General features: G+C 39.5%; 1 protein-coding gene across 1 annotated transcript; it reads right to left on the bottom strand.

The window, feature by feature from the left end:
• Positions 1 to 1647: 1647 nt before the first annotated feature.
• On the bottom strand, positions 1648 to 25528 carry GPI (glucose-6-phosphate isomerase). The gene is made up of 18 exons (XM_074881275.1): positions 25341 to 25528; positions 20586 to 20676; positions 19607 to 19675; positions 16618 to 16737; positions 14459 to 14542; positions 14221 to 14367; positions 12381 to 12452; positions 11326 to 11370; positions 10421 to 10474; positions 9408 to 9468; positions 7681 to 7724; positions 7294 to 7446; positions 6842 to 6971; positions 6409 to 6485; positions 4966 to 5094; positions 4358 to 4433; positions 4210 to 4276; positions 1648 to 2716 (listed from the first exon to the last, which is right to left on the bottom strand). Exons 1-18 carry the CDS (start codon positions 25457 to 25459, stop codon positions 2593 to 2595), a joined length of 1662 nt encoding a protein of 553 aa, XP_074737376.1. The 5' UTR covers positions 25460 to 25528; the 3' UTR covers positions 1648 to 2592.

Below are 25528 nucleotides of genomic sequence, written 5' to 3'. Positions count from 1 at the left end.
TAAACTGATTCACTTGAGCTGAAGTACCAGAAACCGAGTCAAAAACTACTTGTGTTTTTTATTCAACAGGGTGTGTCACAGCTGAAGGTAGGAACTGCAGGGCCAGGTCACTGTCCACCTCCAGCATGGTTGTAAGGATGCACCCCCAGATGCATGAGCCCTGGGCAGATATGTGATTATTTTCTTGGGTTCAACTCTTGTCACTGAAAGTGACTTCCTGAACCATAAGTGGTTTTTATGCCACCTCATCTTCAAAATGTAGCCACGGTCTCTTCCCTTGCACGTTCTTTGAGACCTCTCCCATCATGCCCACTTCAGCCACTGCAGGAAGAAAAAAGTCTCCTTTTAAAGCTTCTTTACCACTTTTAGCCTGTGTTTAACTACAGCCATGAGCCGTTCTGCCACAGAGCAGTCATTTTCATGCTCCGTAAACTCTAAGGTAATTAGTTGCTGGTAAGTGGTGCTTGACTTATCCCAGTAATTTCACCATCAATTAGCAAATAATGTCGATCCTAAGAGCTCTTGCACGCTGAAGGACTCGCTGGAGCAGGGGAGGGCCTGTGAAAGCCAGGCCCCGAGGGCACCTCAGTGGAAGCCCGCAGCCGAGGCCTCCCCCCAGGCCCCGCTGCCCTCCGGCGGCACGCGCCCGCCCTGCGCCTCAGCGGACGGGGCTCGGTCCCGCGCAGCGCGGGGCGCGCGCCCTGCGGCTACGTGCCGGGCGGCTGGCGGCGCGCGCGGGCGAGGGGCCGGTCCCGGGGCTGGCAGGGGAACTGCTCGGCAGGGGAGTACCGGATCCGAGAGAGCAAACGCCATCCAGAGCAGGGCTGGCTGTGCTCCTCCCAGGGCAAGGGTGAAATGCTCCTCCAAGGAACATTTTAAATTTACTTTTCAGAGCCTGAAACCACCCCGGCCCGAGTACTCTTTCATTACACAGAAAGAACTGCCCCGATCGTTCCATGTTGCTGTCCTCCTTTGTGGTAGACTTGAGCAGTGGTAATAAGAACACCTTATGTGTTATAATTAGGCATGTTATTTCACATCAGTAAAGCCCCTGCGAGAAAAAGATCAGTTGTAGAAACAAGACCAAACTTACAGAAAAAAAACAGTATTACAGAATACATTGGCTTCATTCCTTCTCCAAGAAAAGGTGTCGGGTCTGATTCCTAAGAGAAGAACAGCCAAAAAGTGAAACAAAAGCAGTTAGACAAAATAGTAGCCTTCACCATTCAAATCATAGAAGATCTGACTACACACCTACCTCTCTAGAAGGGAGAAGCTGTGCTTTAACACATGCTTTTACACAGGTGGATGAAAGGTTTAAAACCTCATATGAAAAATATGCCTCCCTCTAGTGGGTTCTTCTCTTTTTGTGACCATGTTTTATGTGTAGAAATTAATGAAGTTAATCAAAACCAAAGCATCTAAACATTAAACATACACTTAGATCAAGTTTAACAACTCAAATCCATGCAGCCAAATTGTCCAGCACTATGGAGTTGTTAGTGTGCCACATCAATGAGATCCAGCTTTTGATCCTGCCAATGAATCTGTGCAGCACAGACGTGCATTAAGTTACAAGCTCAGACTTTGTAGCCACAGTAGCATTTGTCATGAAGAGTGCGGTGGACGAGAATCACAGTTAACGTCTTATTTTTCCTTTCAATGCTTGTATCTTACCTTTATTAAAGGTGTTACAGAACAACAGCCAGAGCATGCCAGTCTGCTAGCAGAGAGGGGTTAACAGTGGTAGAGAATGAAAGGATTTAAGCAACTTGCTTACAAATAGTTGTTACCTATTTTTTTTTTTTTGTTGGAACAGTGATGCTGATTTAAGAAGAGAGAAACTGCCTCTGGATGATACCAAAAATACATTCCTTCTCCAAGTGATCCAAAGCTTTTGCTTCACAACTCTTGAAAACTGTTTGGAAAGTTCAGATATTGTCACTCCACAAACTTTCTTCCTTCTTGGATAACTGTTCACATAGGGCTTCCATAGCTTATGGAAAAATCAGATGATCTTTTAACCAAACATTAGTAAACTTTCCTTTTCACAGTAGCATTGAAAAAATCTGTACCTTGCTCAAATGCATCAAATTATGCAATCTGAACAACCTACAGCTATAGTTTTGATTCTCTGAACACATTCTAGTTTCCAGCTTACAGCAGAGCCAGTCCAAGAAGACAGAAGTTAGTTTACTTGGCTTCAGAGTACCTTATACAGTCAGAAAGACAAATGTTACTAGGTCTGCACTTTCAAGATAGACTGAAGAAGTTTTACTTATCCATCATACCTTTTATTTTCTAGTATCAGTATGTGATCATCTTTAAGGAAGTTGAGGGATAAGAACTGGGGAACATACCAGCTGCACTTTACAGATAAACAGCCACAAAAATAGAAAGCAACTATACAAACTCTGGGTTTCACAAAACTAGTTTTCCTTTGTAACACTTGACGCAACAAGATTAACTGCAACAAGTGAAGAAGCTACATCTGTAAAGTGCTATTTTTGTTAGCAGTGGCTAAAAAAAGCACAGCTACAACAGATTTGGGTATTCGGTGGTTAGATTGTCGATGTCCTCCAAATCTTTGTTTCAGGCTCTGTGTTTTTTGATGAAATTGATGAGCCCATTTGTTGAGCTATCATGAGATGTCACTGGAGCATCTGACTCCAGTTCAGGCTCAATTTTCTTGGCAAGTTGTTTTCCAAGCTCAACTCTGCATTTATAAAAGCAAAAGAAAGAAAAACAAGATTAGTGCTAACAGCTTACAGTATCTACTTTAAGCCATCGACATTAAAAATAGGTGCCAGTAAAAGGTGACTTGACAGTGAACACTGATAAATGTTTTTCCTTTCGCAAATTACTAACAGAGTTACTATTCATCTCACTGCCATTCGTGAACAGCTAGAGTTTTCACAGCTGCTTAGCTGAACAGACAGCTCTCAAATTAGAGGATGTCTAAAGAGAGAAAGTTTTGTTTTAGAAGTTGAGTCTTTTCCCCTTCAGTACTCATTGGTGTTACGTAGCACGCATTCACCTTGCTACTGTGCACTGTTGAACCTGACATCACTCAAAACACTGATTTGTAGCACCAAGACAACAAACAACAGCTGAGTTGCAGGCCTGGAAGCCTTCCCCAATGCTGCAGCCTGCTATCCAGGAGTTACAGCCACACAGGGTAAGAACCTAGCATACTCCACCAGCTGCAAGAAACTAGGCTGGTTCTACAGCATCCCCACATTCCAATCAGTTTTACATGCCATTCTAGATTTTGATGTGTTGCAGTAAAAGCTGTACTTACTCAGCTTTTACTTACTCAGGCATCAGCTTTTATTAGACAGTCTTCCATTTTGAGTTTCTACTACAATATTTTAGTTAAAGAACTTGCTATGGTAGCATAGCTCTAAGAAAACATATGCAAAGACTTATCCCCTTCAGCCTTTAAGAAGGGAGCTTAGTGTGAACTGCTATTCTAGGCCTGTAAAGCAAACTTGCTCTTCAAAATAACCCCTCACAGCATATGCAGGTTTCACCTGAAAAAATTTACTCATCTCCCAATCCCTCTTGCTCCTGCATAAGTCTTCACACAGTACATTGCACAGTTAATATTACTACAGATTAAGGAGGATATGATTAGCTCCTGATTAAGTCTTCCATTTTAAAGAGTGACGAACTCCTCAAAGCTGCTGTTCTCCACATAGAGCACTGCAATGAATCGTGATCACAGGTGCAGCCTGCACTAGACCTAGGGCTGCTACATATGAAGACATCTGCCAAGAATGTTCTTGTATCTCCAGTATAGTAAAATTAAGAGGTGGCCAGTCTTTGGCTTAACAGATGCCATTCAGACTGCCTATAAATGTTTCTAGAGGTAAAAATTCTTTTTTCCCTTCTATATGGGAAATTCTCCCTTTCTAATTCTCGAAGCATGTATTGAGCCTGCTTGACTATTTTACTCATTATTACTGCTTTTCTGCATTCATAGAATTTTAAATCAAACTACACAATGGTCCTTAATTAAAGTTGTATCTACCAAGTCATTATGCATGGCTGAACAAGGATACAGTGTGAGTTATCCCTAGAGAATCTATTTAAAACTATCCTATAATCATTTGCTCTAACACTTTTTTTTTCTTGTCTTTTCTCTAAGTCATGACAGATTAATACCACAGTCAATGAGTACACAAGAATCAGATAAAGGAGACTTACCCCCACTGGTCATAACTGTTAATATCCCAGACAATTCCTTGAACAAATATCTTGTGTTCATACATGGCTATAAGCAGAGAAAGAGATTTATCAATAGGCTTCATCAGAAAGTCTTAATAAGCATTCACAGAGAGATCTATTTACTTACCAATGATGGCTCCCAGAGTGAATGGGTTGAGTTTTGTAAACATGATGGAATTGGTTGGTCGATTTCCCTCAAAGACCTTTCAAAACAAGAGTTACATCGTTATTTAGTATGTTATAAAACTTAGATCAGAAACTTGCGGTTTATCTTTTCTGCATAGCCCACACTGGACCATTTGTATTAGCAAACAAAATCCTGAAAGCTTTAAAGGCTAACAACTTCAACCATAAAACCATAGCATTTTCATGTTTTATTTTAAACACAGTGGCAAAAAGTTATCTCCAAGCACCATTACTACTATGGACTACAGGAAGCAAAACCCAAGTCAGTATCCCAGGGACAGTGATGAGATGCTCATCTTTCAGAAAAGCCTCAGAAGGCTTTGATTCGCATGCTTTAGCAAGAGCACCGTTCACAGACTGCTCCCACGAGACCTGACAAAGTAGAACCTGTAACAACAACCTCCACAGCTGAGAAGACAGTAGCACCTGACAGCCACTGGAGGGCACTGCCCCATTAGCAAACTCCATCGCGCAGCAGACTAACACAATGACCTCACCACCACAGCCTCTTAACTAGAAGCAAGCCATCAAGCGCCAAAGCCTGGTTACCTTATGGGGAAGGAGCTTCTCCAGAGCATCTCCACTCAGTCCTGCCGCTTGAAGTTCCTTACGAGCTTCCTCAGCAGTCTTGCCTTTCATCAAGGCCTCAGTCTGAGCAAGGAAGTTGGCCAAAAGGATCTAGACAGTAGAAATAAACCACATCAACTCAAGCCACCGTTTCCTTAGCTGGAATAGTGGTATCTAGTGCTTGAATCTTGACCAAGATCTAGTCTAGACTTACAGCTCTTGTTTTTAACACTAAGGTAGGAAAATGTGCAGTAGTTTTAGCTGTTTAATGCCTGCTGTTGCTTTTTACCTCAGTGCCAGACACTTGATTATTATTTTAATAGTACATGTATCTAAAGACAACCAGGACTGTTTTGCAGAATTCTGCCCCTGCTGAAACTGACAGCAAGCCTCCCAGCAAGAACAGAGGAGCCAGGATTTCACACACCTCTCACACAGTATAATCTATACTTTCAGTCCATGCCACACCATATACATGGAAAGCCAGGTTGCAAAGATTGGTCGAAGGTAGCCAACTAAGATGTACTTACCTTATATGAAGGAAAACCCTCACAGCATACCATATACCAATCTAGTAGAAGTTGTTAGTTTTATTCCTTGCCTAATATTAGCTTGCAAATGCATGTGTGGTTTTGTCCTACCCATTATACTGAAGATAGACTGTTAACTGTATCTACAGTCAAATGAAGCCTTTTCTCCCCTTTTGCAAAGTCATGTCCTAAAACTTTCACCTGTACTTGGTGTTACTTGACAAAAAATTACTATTACACAATTTAAATAGCACTTAATCTGCAATCATGCCAAGATTGAAATTTTGTGAGGAAACATGCTTTTTCTGAAGTATGAAGTAAGTAGTAAACCTGGACATGCTTCCACATCTGGAATGTGAAAAAATTTAGACACAGTTCACTGAAAATCCTTAGTCAGATGATACATTATACTAAAAATTGGACTGGTTAAAAAATATCTATGTGTAGAAGACTATCACCCTCACCATGCTAGTATACTCAGTAAATTCTGTCCCAAAGTTTAAGACTCACAAAAACATATCTAAGGAAGTTTTCATCAGCTCGAGAATTTGCTTCTTCCTAGTCTGCAAGAATTACACTCCCTACAATTCCAACAAGGAGTTTCTCTCTCCAAATACTTAATTGCTCAACTCTTACCAGCCTCAGTAGGCCAGAAGGCCACACCATCCATCTGCCTCAAACTGTGGCTGCAACTTCAAGAACAAAGATACCACTGCACTACATCCATTACATATAATATGCAATTATAGGTATTTTCAAACCTACTGTGAATGTTCAGAGCCCATATGTATAGTTTCAGAGGAACATTTAGAAATCCCACACATTGCAATACTGAATAAACTTCAATGCCTTCAGCCACAAGAAAATACGGGTGCCCTGACAAATAACTTCTTACCTTGTGATGCAAGCCATTTCTGACTGGATGCTGGGTCTGGACTGGGATCAGAAAGTCACAGGGAATCATGCGAGTTCCTATAAGAAAAGTCACATTAATAACCCTGCAACAGGAAAATCTTAGAAACATCTTGAGTTCTCACCCCATTTTCAGAGTTACTGGAAGACTCAGCCACTTTACTGAGCTGTATTGTCACTTACTACAGCTGTTAATAAAAAAAGCTTTTTAGTTTCTGCTTTAGGTGACACTCCTTATTGTAGGGTTAAAACCTGCATCTTGTAGCCTTCTAAAGCCACTAATTAAGAGCACCATAGCAATGTGATGCTAGGTTAGATAAGAGCCCAACCTCTAAACCAGTGTCAGTTCTGCAGACTCTTCCAGCTTTGTGGCCATTCAGAATTTAATTCCAAAACAAAGAATAGTTTCAGTTTACCTTGATGAATAAGCTGGTAAAAAGCATGCTGCCCATTGGTGCCAGGCTCTCCCCACACAATAGGGCCAGTACTGTAGTCCACACGAGCACCTTTCTTGGTAATGTATTTGCCGTTAGATTCCATATCACCCTAAAAGAAGGGAAGGGCAGTATCACCTTTCCTGCAGAACCACATGGTATCAATACAAGTTTCCATACACACTTCAACTATAAGGAGTGCTGCTTGTTTATGGAAGTTTTCTAAGTACCTGGAATATAGCTGCTTTATTTATGGACACCAAGATAATGGAGGCCTGAGGAAAAAATCTCTAAATTAACTGAGCAGTTAAGCTGGTATCAATCTTGGCACCACTCTTTAGGCCCTTGATCACATAAATTTAAGTGATTGCAATTTTAACCTAGAAACATGCATATCTACATATTTGTCTCCCGAAACCTTTTCTGAGCCTTACCTGCTGGAAGTAGGCAGCAAAGCGGTGCATGTATTGGTCATAGGGCAGAAGGGCATGGGTTTCACATCCATAGCAGTTTATGTACCAGATCCCTAGCATGGCCAGCAGAACAGGCATGTTCTTCTCCAGTGGGGCAGTGTGAAAGTGATTATCCTATGTGACACAACAGAAAAGAATTACACTTTTGATAAAGCAATCATCATCCCTCCCAACTCTTAAACTGTTTTTGTTGCCGTTTTGATCCAGGGATACCTTCCCCCATGCACAGTCATTTTAGAAGCACTGAAAGGACATGAGGAGCTGAACTTCAAAAACCAACCTGCCTTAAGTTATTTTACTAACAACTTGTTAAGAGGAGCAAATCTGGAATTGGCATCCCACACTTACCATCCAGTGGGCTCCTGAGAGCAGGCTCTCAAAGTTGTCAAAACCTAACAAGGGAAAAAGTCAGTTTGTATTTACTATTACAAGTCAAACTTGATTTTTCTTGTAGACAATCATAAAACAGTTGAGATAGTATGCAGCAAGGTTCCCAACTACTAATTGAGTTTAAAGTTACACTTTGACTTCTGAAATTTGCATCTCATAAGCCAGATATATTTAGTTATGATTAAAGCCTGGACTTCAGAGCAAGTCCAGCTTCATGGAACATACTTCAAAAACCTTTGCCTAAAAACCCCATTCAGGCAGAATGAGCAGCTAGAAGCAAAACAGAGGCATTAAAATGAAGCTCTGTATTAATAGCTACATAGTTTTCAGCAAGTTTGAACACTTAGTCACTTTGCCAGTGAGAGACATGCCCAAAAAAACAGGACAAGGCTAGTACAACAGGGATTTCTGTGTTGGTCTGAAGAGAAACAACTGTAATAAGGTCTTAAAGAGAAAAGTTCCCCCTACTTGCCTGTTCTCTTAACCATTCACCTAATTTTCCTTTGATCTATAATTAGGATATTTAAATCACCATTCATTTTCACTAATGAGTAGTTTAACTAACACCATCCTTCCCTGCAAAGCCAGAAATCCTGATTCTTATATGGAAAAATGTAGATGGTGAAGTGTTTGACAATCAAAGCAGCAGCTCTACCTGTGGTCAGAAGCCAGCTTTAGGAGATGAAGGGTGTAAGAGCAAGAAGTGCAGATAGACTGGCATGTCAGCAGTCAGCACCAAATCTGTCTGACAGCAGAGATGAGCAGTTTATTGCAGACAAAACAGTAAGTGCCTGACTGAAGCTTATTTTGCTGATCACACAGGTTTTCCTACACATGACAACTCCTATTCATATCATCCCCAAAACACCAAAACCAATGTTTTTCTAACCTCAGTCTAAGGGAATTCCAGCTTTTCTTTAGAAAAGTAAATGACATTATGGGTTCAGACTTTAAATATCTGAAAGAAGTGATGAGGTAACAAATGCAAGGCTGCTGAACAGTGTGCTCACCTAGAAACAACAGCTCTTAGAGCTCTGACATTCACTGTGTACTCTCCACCTGCGCTTGAGATCTGCCTCAGCAATGTCAACGCTATCCTATAATAATACAACAGGTAAGTGGGGATCAACTTAAAGGGTTTGTCCACAATCAACTGCAGACAGAAACAGCATTTCTGCGTCATCAGGCCCAACAGACTAGAAGAACAAGTACTGGGGACAAAAGGAAGTAATGGGAAAAGAAAATGCTTAACAATGCTAAACAGAGCTCATATGCAGAACTGGAGACATAGGATTTTGATGTTTAGTGTATGTATCTGACAAACTAAATACCCTACTCTTAAATAGTTAAGGCATGTCAGTTGCAAGGTTTAATTTTCAACACTGATGTGGCTTTACATAAGTCAGGCACTTTTGGCTATACAAGTGACTAGAGATGCAATTTGACTATTTGTACATAAAGTATGGGTAATCTCCAAAACTGCATTTACACTACTAAAATCTCAATATTTCCACTGCATTACAGATTGGTTTTTTTAGCACAAACATCCAAATACTCAGAGTAGGTTGGGTAAAATATTTGCCCCAAATCTGATCCACAATCCACTACTGTTAATGCATTCTGTAGTTATATTTTTGAAACAAACAGATTAATTCTTGGCATTGTTCAATTATAGCAATACCTACCAATATGCAGGGCAATGGAGAGACCAATGGCAGACCACAGAGAGTAGCGGCCACCAACCCACTGAAAACAAGAGACTGATTTAGACAGGAGACATGCAAGGCTTTTAAGTCAAACTTATTCAAGCCATTATGAAATAACAGCACATGTTTAGACTATTTTCAGCAAAACCTATATTCTTTCTGGTGATAATTCACTACACATTATATGCATGGTCAAGGGAACCTGTACTTTACAGCAGCCCCCTAACAAATCCTTAAGTACGCATTTTTTAAGACTTTGAAGTCATCCTACTTGTCCAATTTATGTAACAACTGTTGAAGCAGATCCTTTGATGATTCCAGTTCACTTCCAAGTAATAAATTTGCAGCTGGTATTAACTGCTTTCCTAATACTCCTAACCTCTAGAAGTAAAGCCTGCTTCAGCAAGATTATGACACTATCTATGGAAAGATAATGCTCTAGGTAATTTCTAAACAGTAGCTTTAAAATCTAGTTTGTCAGGCATATTGTCAATGAGACAAACCAACCTGTTTCTGGTTAAGTACAAGGGCCCAGACTAAGGGCAGTATGCTTAAAATATGCATCTGCTACAAAATACTGAATTAGGCTCCTGTTTCTGATGTTTGACCTTTAGAGGCCTAGATTATATACAGTAGACCCCAACAGTCAAATGTCACAGCTTATTATAACTACTTACACAGAGGAATAAACTAAGACTTGTATCTCCTGTTACCCAACAGCTGATTAGACAGCTAAGAATATAGACAGCTCCTCTTCAGACGTTCAACTGCAGGTTTTTAATGGAATGGCTGAGATACAAGACTGTTTTGCTTGCCTGACATGTTCTCAATTTGCTTTTAGTTACAATTTTTCAGATGTTTCAGCACAAAGAATACAACTACTATAAATTAGGTGTTTTGGCAGTTTCTTGACATGGAGTTAGCATTTTCTGAATCAAGTTAGATTATTCTAACAGTTTACATCTACTACACAACGTTAGACATTTACTTACATCCCAAAACTCAAACATGTTCTCTGGGTCAATTCCAAAGTCTTTAACTTTAGGCTAGAATGAAAAAAGGCAGGTAGGAACATCATAAGTAAAACAAGCATTCTTAAAAAGCTTTATGTCTAGCAAATAAAACACACAAGTTATGTACCTATTAAATACACAATTCCCCAATTACATCCTTTATTTCAAAAATACATAGCATCCATCAGAAAAAAAATATACTTCCATTTCCAGAGATCACTACCACTATTCAGTAGTCTCAAATAAAAATCAGTGACATACACTCATTTTCTGATCAATCTAAGTGGCAATATAGATAGGAGTTGGACTGACATTCAGTTTATATTTAACAGAACCAGAATGGAAGAAAGGAACTTCACACCACAGTGCCTGACAGCCTCTCAGTAATGGCAGTCTTTTTCTAATCGCTATTGGCCTTTCTACTTCATATTTTTGCATGAAACACCACATCAGGGTACATGATGCTCATCATATGCTACAGATCATCCACACAAACTACCTGCATCACTTCAGCACTTAGAGTCGTCTAGGAGAGCTGTATTTGTTTACATAACTGCACTCACACACACTTAAGCAATTACAGGTAACACTCATTAATAACAGGACAGTGGTTTCAAGTGTAAGAGATCTTGATTTCAGATTTAAAGCTCTAGCAGAAAAAGCACAAATCTACACTGAAGGTCCAATCTTGATACAGTTCATTACTCTAGAACAGCTTCAGTTATTTTCAACAGAAAAAAAACCACACTTCCTTTCAAGAGGAAGGCTAACTATTGGTATTCACTATTAATAGTGTTTTAAAAGATAGGCTTCCTTACTGGATTTTAAAGTGAGAACATCTCAAAGGTACACAGAAAAAAAAAATATAGAGTTGTTATACTTACACCATTGGTAGACAAGGCAACAAAATGCTTGGCCACAGCTGAAGGCTTAATAAAAATAAACAGGTTGTTAGATCTAGAATGCTAATTATTTTGATTTCTGGTCATAAAGCTGATCTGCTATCATTTACATTTAAACAAACTACTGTTGACTATTATCAGTTATTTTTGTTATCAACTTGAAATCATCTTATTCATATTCAGTGTGGGATTTGGCAGCATGCCTGTCTGAAGATAACACTCTGATAATATTCTCATGAAGCCCTCTGGAAGCAGTCACTAGTTGGAGCAGCACACTGTTTCCCTAAGAGTATGTTTGGAACATCACTACCACCACTTGGAAGCAGACTGAGTTTGTTGTACATGTGCTACCCTTCTGGAGAGAGTCAAAAGATCAAGACAACTGGAATTACTGATAAATCTTAAGCTCCAGATGAGTTGTCTGCAACAGCAATACAACAAGGAATTTCAAAGCCCAGCTTTCAAACTAAGTACAGAGCTACACTGACTAGGACAGGTTAAAGACTGTCTTAATTACCTGAGCAGGTTTGCATTTTTTCTTTTAAAGGTTAGAAACACAAGAGAATGAGCCAAATACAAGGTTTCTATTCATAGCACAGCCATCTGCCATAGAAATGTCAGTATATCTATCACTCCAGCCATAGCTTCATTTCTAGTTTGTAAATATTTGCCAAGAATTAGAAGGTAATGCTAAATATACACCATATTCTTGGATTGCCATATTGGTGGTTCCACCAAATTATTAGCCAGCTCTAATGCAAACGCTACATTATTACTTAACCAGCAGGACTCGGGGGAACAATGTATGGCAACCATTTATAATGGAAAAACAGTGGGTTTATCACTTTCATCAGACATAACAGCCTGTCACTAACCATGAAGCACTGAAATGATCTATGTACAGCATTTGCTGAGCTATACAGCTTATGTTTGGAAAGCTATCAGCTCTGCTCCAAAGCACACAAAATGGCCAGGGAGAAACTGCACAACAAAAAGCCGTTGCATTCTGTTACATAACTTAAACATATTGCACTTACATCATTAGCTGCATGTAAGAACCACTCTTTGGCTGTTTCTGCATTGGTGATAGTTTCTTGGGTGGTGAAAGTCTGCACATCAGAAAACAAGGAAGCATGTAAAACACTGTACTTAAAATTGGAACACGCTGAGGCTGCTAAAGCATCCTATGTTCCAGATAATCAGAGCAGAGTGATTCTAGATGTTCTTAACAGACAGTTGCTGACAGATTTCAGAAAAAAAAGGCAAGCTTATCAATCCAGTAAAGACTAGTGTTGTTGGATTTACCTATCTAGTTTTAAACAATCACATATCTGGAATTGGAGTAATTATTCCCCATTTCCTACCTTTCTTCCGCCAAACAGTTATGAAAAACTTTGAGACTAAGATTTTCTACTTTAGTCTTTCACTAAATATGAAGTTTTACCATTCCATAAAAAGGAACTAATTGAGCATCAAAACACAATAACCTAGCTGGATTGCCCTCTTGTTCTTCAATTCCTACTTTTTGATGTAGAAACACTCATTTCTGCTAAGACTCTTGCCATAATTTTGTTTTGCTGACTAAAGGAAAACATTTTCCTGCTTCATGAAGTGTGCACAGAAGTTCAGTCATGCAGTTTTGCAAATATCTACAACCATTCTGATTTACTCAACCATCAAAATTTAGCTTTAAGGGTGAACACTAGATTCAACCTACTCTCATCCATCTCCAGAAATATATTCATTATGAAACACAAGCCTGTTATGGAAAAGAAAAAATGCCATTCATCCTCTTCCAAATATATCCAATTATCTAACTACAGTCTGACAAACAGAAATTGAAGTGTTACTTTTTCAATTTGGCAGTCTCCTAAGCCTTTGAACCGTGATCCTTGAACTCAATTATTCGAAGTGGCCATCAGTATTACTTTGTGAAGTTTCCTTATTATTCCATAAGTTGTTGCTCAGCCACAGTATTGCCAAGATAAAATAATGAGCACCAGTGTAGAGCATGGCCAGCATTACACACATATTCATTTGTTGCAGATTGTCTTCAACAGCAAAAAGGTTCTACTGTGCTTTACAAATGAAAGAGACCCAAGTTACATAACTATGAAGTTTGTCTTCATCAGTTGCCTCTGCAAAGACAGAAGCATTCCTCAAAGGAAGATGGCAGCTAGCAATTATGTTTACAGAATAAGTTATTAGCAAGGCAAGACTTAAAGGCAGCTATTAAGTCTGCATTCAGAAAAAACTGTCATATTATAAGCTAACAGCAGACTACCTTCACCTCTTTACTTAAAGAAGCTTAGTATTTATAGTGCTCAAGGAACTCAGCATTTAAATTATTTAGGTAAAGATATTTTACTACCCTAAAACAGAATGAAGATTCCCAAGCTACATGCAATTCATTAACGCAAAACATTACTGCAAAAACCAGAACACTGCTAACAAGTAACACTGTACTTAAGATAAAGGACCCAAAGTAACCTTAAATAAAGGGAATGAGACAACAAGATCTTGAATTTCAAAGAAATAACTACACAGGATCCTACATTCCATCCACAGAGAAGTACAGTAAAATAAACTTTTGTCAATAAGGCTTTTATTTGTTTTGCCTGAGAAATACATCCTAGACAACATGAAATTGCTCACTTGTCTTGTTTAGGTTAAGTAATTTCCAGTGCTTGACTTCTGAATCCCTAAGTATTTCAGTAGCAAAACAAGCTTGTACTGCAAGTTTAGGATTAATCACAAGAGGCCTTAGAAACAGTTCACACTACAAATCCCTGATCTAGATCCTCCTGTGTACAGATCTCTAGTCTGAATCCTTGACAGTTAGAGAAAGTTACACCCCAGACCTTGCATTAGACATACCTTTGATGCAATTATGAAGAGCGTAGTGTCTGGTTTAAGTTCAGCCAGGGTTTTGGCTATGTGAGTACCATCAATGTTGGATACAAACCAAACACGAGGGCCTCCCTTGGAATATGGTTTCAGGGCTTCAGTTACCATCAGAGGGCCCTGGATAGAAGCATCAATTAGATTTTACATTCATTGCAAGCATATACACACACAAAAAGATGTGGGAGGTGTGTAGAAGTCAGGAGCTTACCAAGTCAGAGCCACCAATCCCAATATTGACCACATCAGTGATTGCCTTTCCAGTGTAGCCTTTCCATTCACCACTACGGACTCTCTGTGGCAAAAAAAATATATTGTAATGACTATTTTATACTTACACTAAAGTTACTGATTCTAACACTGGAAACAGGCTGTTTTCAGGTATTGTTGTAGAAAGTCTCTGAAGACTACTTACAAGCTTCTAGACTTTAAAGCCTACACTTAAAGCTACCTTCTTAACTAAACATTTGGTTATGTCTAAGACAACCCTTCATTACATATTAGAAAACTAATGCACATATTTAAAAAACACACTGCAAGATCAAAGTCTCCTTCTGTGTGGACTGCTGTAATATTTACAACGGAATGTTGGCAATGGCAAGAGAAATCAAGCTAAAAATGAAAAAACCTCAGGCATTAAACTATTTGCAACAAATACTTGAGCCTGAAGGGGTTAAGCCTCTTTAATTAGAAGCAACTTCACTGAACTGGAAGACATTAAAATATGAATAAAGCCACAGAGATTTATTGGCAAACCAAGTGTTCAAAAGGCCTTTCTATTGCATGTATGTTTCACATTAAGATGTATTTCTGGGCTTCACCTTATCAGCACATAGTATAGGTTTCTGCTCTATTCTTGCTGTTTTAACAGTTATTGAGAATCCTGACAAATAAAACTGGAATCATTAAGTAATACTGAAACGCTGCATTGAATTTTGTCCATCATGTACCACCTACGCATGAAATTTGTTCCAATCACGAAATGAACCTTTCTGGCATCATGCACATTTCTACATACATTCCCCAATTCTGAAGAAATTTTTCTACAACAATCACCTGGTTATGCCAATAGTTGCTTTCCTTCCCTACAGATGTTTAAGTTAAAGCTGTTTGGTTTTCCAAACTAAAAAAATCAATTTTTATTATACCATTCCTGTAGTCTGTAGATGATGCTGAGATAGTTTTAAAATCTCATCTGCCTAAATGAGTCAGCTGGAATAAGCATCTTTGTTAATCTTTCCAAAGGAACTGCTTAACATGATTTTTATTTTGCAGAGAAGATACATCTGCATGGAAAGTGATATTCACAGGCTCTGATGATTGAAACTATCTAGTAATAGAGGGTGGCACAAGTGAAAACTCTTGTTTTGCACTACCAAAAAAAAATCTTAATCAGCTAAAAACTCTGCAGCAGAAATCAGACTATTGAATTTCTGTGGCCATTCATCTCCTACATTATCTGAAGAAATGACCAAATTCAGACCAATTAGTGTCAGTTATTGTGGTTTTGGCATTTATCCATTAGGAAGTGGACATAATCCAGGCTCATATTGTATAGGTTAACAAGTATGAGTTGGCAGTGATACTGGCCACTACCACCTGGATAAGACTCACAATAGCAGCTACTCAGGTCCAGTTCCTTACAGTCATGTTTGAAAAGTACTATAACTATTTGGTCAGCTTTTACTGATTGGTTTTATAACAATACTTCTGACTTTGTTAGTGTGCTCTATGAAGTTCTTCAGAGCATCTCCTCAACTCATCTGACAGATGCCTACATTTTAAAGGTGTATAGAATCAAAGAACAATCAATGATATTCGAAGATAATGGTTAACTGCTATATTTAACTAGGGAACAAAACTTTCATGCTGCTAAAGCTGCAAACAGAATAGAACCATAAAGGAAGCTGACCTAAAAACACAGGATCTTTAAGAAACTGGTTAAGTAGAGCATAATCAAACTGCAAGTGAGCTGGGAGCTTCTACCTCTCTCCTGATTTTACACGAATTTTAAGAGGTAGTTTCTACTTGATAAAGCCAAGTAGTTGAAAAATTAGCAAGAAGATATAAGGCAATATTTGAATGATACTTAAGGATTTACAAAGCTTCTGAAGTAAATGCAAGATTACTGCTAAAAGAGCAAGATCTAGAGAGCCCATTAAAGAACCACCCAACTGGGAACAGAGAGGAGTGAATCACACTAAAACCAGCTCCAACTCCATGCTTGAGCCGGAACTATTATAAACCTTAAAGGAGGGCATAACAGTTCATGTCAACCAGTCTACAGTCAATGCTTCACAACACACATGTAAGAACTAGGTTGGGTATACAACAAGTATATGAAAAATAAGCTATGGTGGTACTTTATACCTGGCAGAAGTGTTTCATTTTGTCCAACACTTTGTTTACTTCTGGAACAACATCCTTCCCATCTACAAGTATTGGCACATTGGAACGATTTCTCAGAGCAATATGAAGCACAGCTCGGTTCTGAAACAGTAAGGGAAAAAAATGATGAAGCTATTTCCCAGTTATACACAGGGGCCTCAGGTGCCTCATCAAGAAGGTAGTACAATCTTCAATATTTAAAAATAATTTAGATTAACTGGAAATAGTAGAGCAGTAGTTTGTGTGTGCATGTGTATATACACAGTCATCACCAGTCATCTAAGTGACTCTCTCACTTCGCAGAATCAGTGCAGAGGGCTTACAAAAGCCTATAGTGTGCAAAGTAAACAAATAGCTTATTTGTTTACTCTGATAAGAAAACTCAAAATCCCTTGAAAAGCATTTAATGATTGAGGTTCAGAATTCAGCAATGCGCAGTTCTCAGTGATCTTTATTTTGGCATGCTTCAGGTATACAAAGATGAAGTTGTTTCCTATTAATAACAATACTGAAAAATCAATGACAACAAGCAGCCAAAGTTACTTTCTCTGGCATTTTCTCAGTTATCTTGAGTAGTCCATTTCATATAGGAAGACACAAATATATATTTAAACATTTAAAAAAAAAATATACACTAGCCACATGATTCTATCGACTGTCCACAACTGTTACCTGAATACTTGCACACCAGGTATGTAGGTGTTAGTTGGATTACAAGAAAAAAATCTGTAAGCATGCACCATATATTTATTCACCACAGTTATACACAAATCAAAGCACTGAAGTCTGGCCTGTGATTCACCTGTTCAGGAGCTAAACAGCTTTAATCTAGAATGAAGGAGTTAGTCAATACTAATGAACAAATTAAAAAATTAGTCTGCTCTACCTCATTGTTCCTTGCTACAATGAGAGGCATTGTGAGACAAAGACAACACAGACAATATGAACTGCCAAGTTATGATTTAAATACCAAATGCTAATTCAAAAATCACTGAGTTTGTGGTTACTGACTTGGAATACGAAAAAGCTCTTTCAGTTACTAATTATCGAAGTGTACCCACTTAAATTTGGGGTGAACAAGCAATTTTTTTGCAACACTCAGTCATGGAATGGTATTATTTGGTAAATACTGCTCACTATCAGGCTTGAAAGAAGCTCTGTCTTGATCAGGAGTAATCATATTTGATCTGATGTCTGCTGTTAAACAGAAGTATTTTCTAGATATTGGGTGGGCTATGAACACTGTTCCCATAATGAGTGATCAGATATGAGTTACCTTCTAATGCACTGTCTCTGTGCCATATCAAGCTGCAAGTTTTAATTCATCTGGGACAAACACCTGGCAATACCGCAGTTGGGAGCACTACAAAGAATTTCCACGTAAGCACACACCATGTAGGCAATGCCTGCAGCACCTAATACAGACAAGTCTTTGATACTTAAGACAAATAGCTAAAAAATGTTCTAAATCAGAACAAGAGTAGTGGACAAGTCAGTTCTTGCCATTGAGCAGCTCCCTTCTGTCTTATTGCTTTTAGGTTTAGTCAGTCATGCCATTTGACAGCATCCTGTTTTTAAGGTCTCATGCAATTTCACATTGTCCACATGCTCATATTCCAGAGCCAAACAAACTTGATTAGATATTCTATACAAACAAAAAAATAAATCAAACAAACCAAATCTAATTCCAAGTCAACTTCTGACTAAGTGAGAAACAGCCTGATAATGATAAAACTGTTTCTAGACTCATCACGCAGGTAATTTCTACATAAAGTTGCCATATCAAGACAGTAGCAAAATACAGAGGTAGCAGAAGCCAAACACACCAGTTTAATACTGTGTTTAAGTGCTTCCTGTGAAAATTGCATCCTTCTGAGAACACTTCAGCTGCTAGATTTGCTCTCGTGTAGACAATGAGGAGTAATTCCATAATATATGGTCAGAGATGGGCTAACCCTGTAATAATTTCTGCTACATGAGCCTAGTGAGAGGCAGTATCTGAGAAAACAATCCTCCAAGGTAGATTTAAGACTTACCACTATCTTCCCACTTCTTTTCACTAGCTAGAATTACATGTGTGAATTTAAGGCATTAATACAGAAGAAAGAGGAATGATTTCTCCCGTGAAGCTTTATCTGCTTCTGTCTGTGCATTTTTACAAACATGTAGCATTCACAAACAATACAATGTCCAACTACGGAGGTTTTTTTAAGCAAACAGCTTGTGCAACACCTAAGTCAGTCAATAACCAAGTCAAAGGAAATACTGATTTCTGTGAATTTACCTCAAGCATACTAAATAGCCCTTAAGGCAGACTAATAAGTCACACTATACTGTTGAGTTTCTAGTTTTCACCCTATTTTTAGTTTCAAAAAAAAGACACAGTTGGTTTTCTGTGTGTTTTAGTGAAGATTTAACCCTAATACAGCCTTCATATCAACAAAAAGATGAAGATACTCATCTCACTGAAATAGGTGGCTAATTTCCCAAGATTCTTTATACTATCTACTGTCACACATACCCAAAGGTAAGTATTATGAACAACCCAAAGCAGAAAGTCTTACACTATACTCCCTAAAACTTTGTAGGCAGTTTACTAAGCTTTATGAACACTGACAGAAGGCAAAAGCATGTAAGGGACACCTGGATGCAATACTCTGCTCCATGCCCTTTGCAAGATCTAACTCATCTTCCTCTCTACAAAAGACAGAAGACAAGACAAGAAAGATACACCACCAAAATTCCTAAAATTTAAGATGTGTGTTGGAGGATTGAATAGCTTTATTCACTTTGTCAGGGCTATAAAATTTCTCATTCAAGTAGTGCAGTAACCATTATAACCACTCAGCATTTCAGAGTAGCAATTAGAGTAAGGTTTTTCAAGACTTCTCTTACACAGATGCATGAACATCCATAATATAAATATATATGCACAACTGAGGGGAAAAAACATGGACAGAAATAGCCTTACCTCAGTGAAGTTGATCTTCTCTCCACTGAACATGCGCTCTCTAGCACTTTCCACACCCCTTGACTTTGCCTGAGAAATGTAAAAATAGATTTCTCTTAAAAATAGTAGGACATCAATATGGACTACAAAGGTCCAGCTACACTAAAGAGTATAAACATCTACCACATAAGACAGTGAAGCAAAAATTATTAAAGACCCACTAGATTCTAACTTAAAAGTCTATTCTCTTAAAGAAAATATTTTTATGCAGACTGTTTACTTCCTTATGAGGTTACACAGTAACATGTGCTGAACAACCAAGATGCAATGAATCCATCTTACTCAGTTTCATCTTGTCATAGGCTACAGGATTCATTAATAATTCTTTGTATCAGCTTACAATTTTTTTTTTTTTTTTAACTGAAGAGTAGCAGAAGTGATTTTGTTATGGCTATTTCTGCTAGTTCTTCCCTTTTTAAAAATCTGTGTCCTATCTGGTCTAAGCCTTTGGCTGAACCAATAGTTAAGGAAGACTTGTAAAAACAGACACCATGACAAATTGAAGTTCATGACACAAACTCTTCTTAAAATACATCCAACTGCAAATGAAACTCAACACTAAGATGACATATGAAGTATTGTTTCAATTGAAGGTATAGCAGACACGACTTCCTCTTACAGCTTGATATGAATCTCTCATTTTACTGTAGATCTCCACAACAGTGCCATAGGCCAGCTGGTCTGTTACACAGACAAAAATATTTTCAGTGAGCACAAGGAACAGATCTGCACATAGAAAAATGGCCTTGTACCTTGGAGCGAAAGGACAATGCAAGACTTTGAGCAGTGCCAAAATATATGAACAGATGCCTTTTAACTTTGATGATTTCAAGTTCACAGCTAAATATATATAAACAATGCCAGAACAATCAGTTACAAGTAAAAGTTAACTTTTAAAAAAACCTATTTGGTTTATTAATTTAACATTTTTAAAAGTTACCAGTTCCATCAGCATTTTCATCACTTCTTCTGTAACAAGGTTCTTCGAATAATCCAGTAAGATATCTCCATGATCAGTATTCACAGTCAAGCTGTCAAAACAAACAGGTTGTTTAATTCCACATTCCTGAAGTCTGACTGGTTTAAGCAAGATAGTGGTAACTCCTCTATAGGTCACAAAATAATTGGAATCCTAACAAGTTTCATGAAGTAACTTACTAGTGTGTTGTTTGAATTGAAGACCATGGTTTTCAACAAGCTAAATTATAGTGTCCACTTTCTGCTTGTAAGAGTCCAAATACAATGAAGTGTATTTAATGCAAATTTGGACAATCACATTGTCTTCACTGAGCCATTCTCTAACAATAATTAGCTTTTTCCTAATATATCATAGGTAAAAAGCTTACCATACTCTCACTGTCCTCGGTGAATCAGTGGAAGTCTCAAAATTATTTAACTAATCCTCCTCTGAAAGCTATAACCTAACACTTGAAAATACAAGCACCTTTACGTTTACACTTCAGATGAAACACAGAAATGGTAGTCCAATAGAAATCGAGTGAGGCTGTTTGTATTTATGTGAGAAGTTCAACAGTCCCCCTAGCCCTTCACAGCAGTTTTCTACCCACTTCTTTGCACTAATTTACAGCCAAAATATACACATTTACTCTAAACTGAAGAATCGAAGTTCTCTAAGTCAGTAGGCCTTCTATAAGAGCACAGAAGGCCTTTTATGTCTTATTCTCACTTTTGCTCCAGACATGTAAGCCACAGGAAATTGCATGCATCTAAATTCTCAGCATTTCCACATTGTTCTATATCTCCCCTGCTTTTTCTTTCCCAATACTCGAGCACAGAAATATGCACTGTTATTTCAGTGATCACATATGCCATAGACTTCACAGGGACAAACCATGGTATAATTGCTATTCCAAACAGATACAACACAACAGAACAGGCAAGATTCTGCAAAGGAAGAACAGAGCTGAACTTGCAATAACAGTAATAATCAGTAAGGCCTAGACATTTAGGTGGTTTCATTAACTTGAGGAAAAACACAGTAACATGTCCTTTTTCTGGTCTTAAAATACAAGAGACACTAAATAAGGAAAGGAAGGTGTCTTCAAGCACAATATTGGAAGAGTGTTTCTTTTATAGGTGAGAACAAGGCAAGTAAGGAAAAACAGTATCAATACTCTTCAGTGGGCTGCAAACAGTAATCCTCAAACCCTGACCATCCAGCACAAGGATATCTGGAAAACAGCTACTTAAGGAAATGGCTATTACCTCTCACCTGCCAAATTTGCTATTTATTGATACAGTACAGAAGAAAAATAAGAACAAATCCTTTAAGACTTTCTGAGATTTCATACAGTGTATTTACAGACAGGTCTGAGACTTGAACACATTTTAGTAATGATACAAGGCCATTAGTATACTAACACTTCTTCAGTTTAGAGAAGTAGAACTCTTAATTCTCATCTACAGTTTCATATAGAATGATAGTCTTCCCAGTGTTCTACTGCATGAACAGGAAATCCTTACAATCTTTTGTTTACCTGACATATGCCTTAATTCTACAGTTAATTGTTATTTTACTTATAGGAATAAAAATCAATCTCACTAGACCTAAAAGACAAAGCATCACATGAAATTCTGGCTGGATTCAAGTCACTACTCGTTTGAAGAAACTCCAGAAAGATGGCATTCCAAGATGTTTCATGCAAAAACCCAAGCAGTGCCTACCAGATCTAACCTCCCACACTCAAGGTGGAACACAGCATGCAGTGTAATCTCATCTTAAACCCTTACATGAAGGGATCTACTCTTTATTTAAACAGAAGTCCAAAACACTGCAGCTCAGTTGCATTCTGCTACACTATCCATTCTGCAATGCAGCAGCTAATGGTAGCGCTACTCAGGTGGAGCAAGAGCCCTGTCACGTAAGCCACATCCACATTTAAGTGATGCAGGCCTTAATCAGAAGGTCACCTCCAGCATATCAGAATTATTTTATCTTCTATCTAAACACATACTGAAGCAGCTGTATGCAACATCTAAATGTATTAATACACACAGATTCCCTGGTGGTATGTTTTCCATTTAGATTGGATGCTCTTTCTGATCCTTCACAATGGACAAGCCAACTTAGGAATGTAATGCTAGTGCTTCATATCTTGCACTAGCTATTTGCATGAAGAGTACCTTAATCAGCATCCAGGTATCTATTATCTGCTGAGTTTTACGACGGCTGTATCATATCAGTTCTGACCCCTTCAAAACTATTAAAGAGTTTTTCTAGTGAACAACCCAGACCTTACATCTGGGTGGCAAAGAAAGCCAAAGGTGTTCCCTACAGGTTTGACTACATTCCAAATCAGGTAAACAGAATATACAAATTCTGCAGAAGAAAAAAAAGACAGAAGGAAGAAGTGATCTTCTATCTATATTCTGTAGGACACAATCAGTGAGTGTAAGATTCTTACAACATCATTAAATAGGTATCTGCACTCAGAGATAAACCATTCAGATTACAAACTCTCCACACCAATCTGAAATTTCTCCAGAACCAGTATCAGGAAGCACTTATACATGGGCATAAGTTTCTCCTTTCCTTCTAAAGGAAGAGAGACAGTCAATGATTTTATGATAATACCCAGTAGAACTAACTGAAATGTATTCATAAAGATTAATTTCACATAAGGAGAGAGGTGCAAACTACAGGGAGGACCTTGTGGCCAAACTGCCAGATTGCTTAGGCTTTCAAATAGATGTTAACCTCCATCATCCTGCTGATCTGGCTCGAAGTGGTAATCAGTGAGAAGTATACAAGCAGATCTGTCAAACTAACCCAGGCTGTCAGTTCTGTAATTGTATTTTGCTACGTGAAAGTTCTCCTGGTAGTCTAGAATGTACTGGTTTATCAGAACACAAAACTGAAATCATGAAGACAAAGTATTAAGGATAGATTAAGTGAACTTAAAACACTTCAACCTATCCTTATGGGCAGCACAGAAGGACATTAAGTTGGGCAGCCCTCTGAAACAGATAACCTTGGTAAAGAACATTTCACAAAAAATCTGATAAACACATTCTAGGAGACACACTGACTACTTCTAGCATGGAGAAGACATGCTAGAGATGTGTATGTGTGCCTGCAACAGCAGTTGTCAAATACCTTCTCGGTGGTTAACTGTACACAGTGACAGTGTAACACTCAAAAAAGTCTATTACACATTCACAGCCACAACTAAATACAGACTATTTGAGACAGAGAGTATATTTTATAGTTAAAGTAGCTTGAAAATACTAAAGTGACAGGCAATGAGAAAGATGCAGTACTCTCCCCTGTAAGGGTACTTGCTTAAGCCATTCAGGAAGGAACCTTAGAAGAAACCTCTTGATTATACCTTTTGATTTATTTAGCTAGCTTGCTTCAGCTTTCCTTTGTTCCAAGGATGTTACCAAATCCAGTGTCTTCAGATATACTGGAGATAAGGAAAACTTGCAACCAGAACTAGCTCTATTAGAGAACTAGTAGATTTGCATAAGATAATACTAATGGAGTTCTTCAACAGTATAAGTCCTGTTAGAAGAGCCAGATGAAGTCAACACTCCAAAAATTTAACACACCTCTTCCATCAATGCAAATGACATTTTAACTCTTGTATACCACTATGCAGGACTTCACATGTGATGTTTAATTACTGTTTAAGAAGTATCTAATAAGCTCAAAAGGAAAGTCAGTTTACCTAGAACACTAATGAAAAGCTTTGATACATGCAACAAGTCTTATCTCCACACTCGAGAACAGAAGCTCACTGTATCTCTGTTACCCAGACTCGCTTTAAAACTGAAGTCAGGGATGTGTCTACATAGTATTAGACTTTACAGATTGCTGGTGTAGTCCAACAATGTAACCACACACATGACTTCTCAGCAGTCTCTAGTGCACAGAAAACACTAGTCCCACTTTGCAGGATGAAACCGCTGGACGTTATCATAGCGCTTCCACGTCTTACTTCCTCCTCTAGCAAAAACATGCTGCAACGCATTTTCTGTAACGTGGGTAACACGAGGCTAGGGCTAACCCTGCTAAACATCCCCCCGTTCCCCGCTCGGGGCAGGGGTCAGCACCACCGTACTACCGGCGGGCACACGGCCGGAGAGCTCCTCGTGCTTTTATCGCGGAGCTTATCATGACTAAGCACACGGGTGCGAGAGACTGAGAAACGAAGGACCCAGAATGCCGCTGTGCGAGCCGCAGCCCGGCGCTGTGCTTCCCGGCACGTACCCTGCTGCAAGGATGAGTCAAGGACAAGCACGCCCGGCCGCCCTCCTCGGGGGGTGCCGAGGAGCGCCCCCCCCGCCCGGCACCTGCCCCCGCAGCGCGGCGGCGCTCCCGCCCGCCCGCCTGCCCACGCCGCGCTGCAGGCCCCGGGCGCATGTGCCCGGCCCGCCACCGGCCCCGGCCAGCGCTCCCCCGGCCCCCCCGCCCAAAGCGCAGCCCCCGCCAGGGCTTAGGCGGGAGGGCGCGTCCCGCCCGCCCGCGGCGAGGCCCCGGCTCTCCCACCTGCGGGCGGAGGGAAGGAGGGAGCGCTCCCGCCCCGCGCAGCCCCGGGCCCCGCAGGCGGAAGCGCCCGCCGTGCCGGCAGCCCGAGGGCCCGGCGGGCCGCGGCGGTCGCTGGGGAGGGCAGGGGTGGCTGCTGCCCCGCTCAGCCGCGGGGGAGGGCGGGCGGGGACCGCCCAGCCTCACCTGAACTTCTGGAAGCGATCCTTGTCGGCCTCGAACAGCTGCCGCAGGACGAGCTTGGAGGAGTTCGCCTTGTGCCACTCCACCAGCTTCTTGAAATGGGGGTCGCCGGAGAGCGCCATGTTAGCGGCTAGGGAGGGCTGAGGCGGACACGGCTGGCGTACGGAAACGAGTACGGCGAGCGGAGCTGC

This window comes from Strix uralensis, chromosome 12 (genome assembly GCF_047716275.1).
Source record: "Strix uralensis isolate ZFMK-TIS-50842 chromosome 12, bStrUra1, whole genome shotgun sequence".
NCBI classification, from domain to species: domain Eukaryota; kingdom Metazoa; phylum Chordata; class Aves; order Strigiformes; family Strigidae; genus Strix; species Strix uralensis.
Note: the sequence above shows the minus strand (reverse complement) of the source record. Positions and strands in the feature narration are given on the sequence as shown.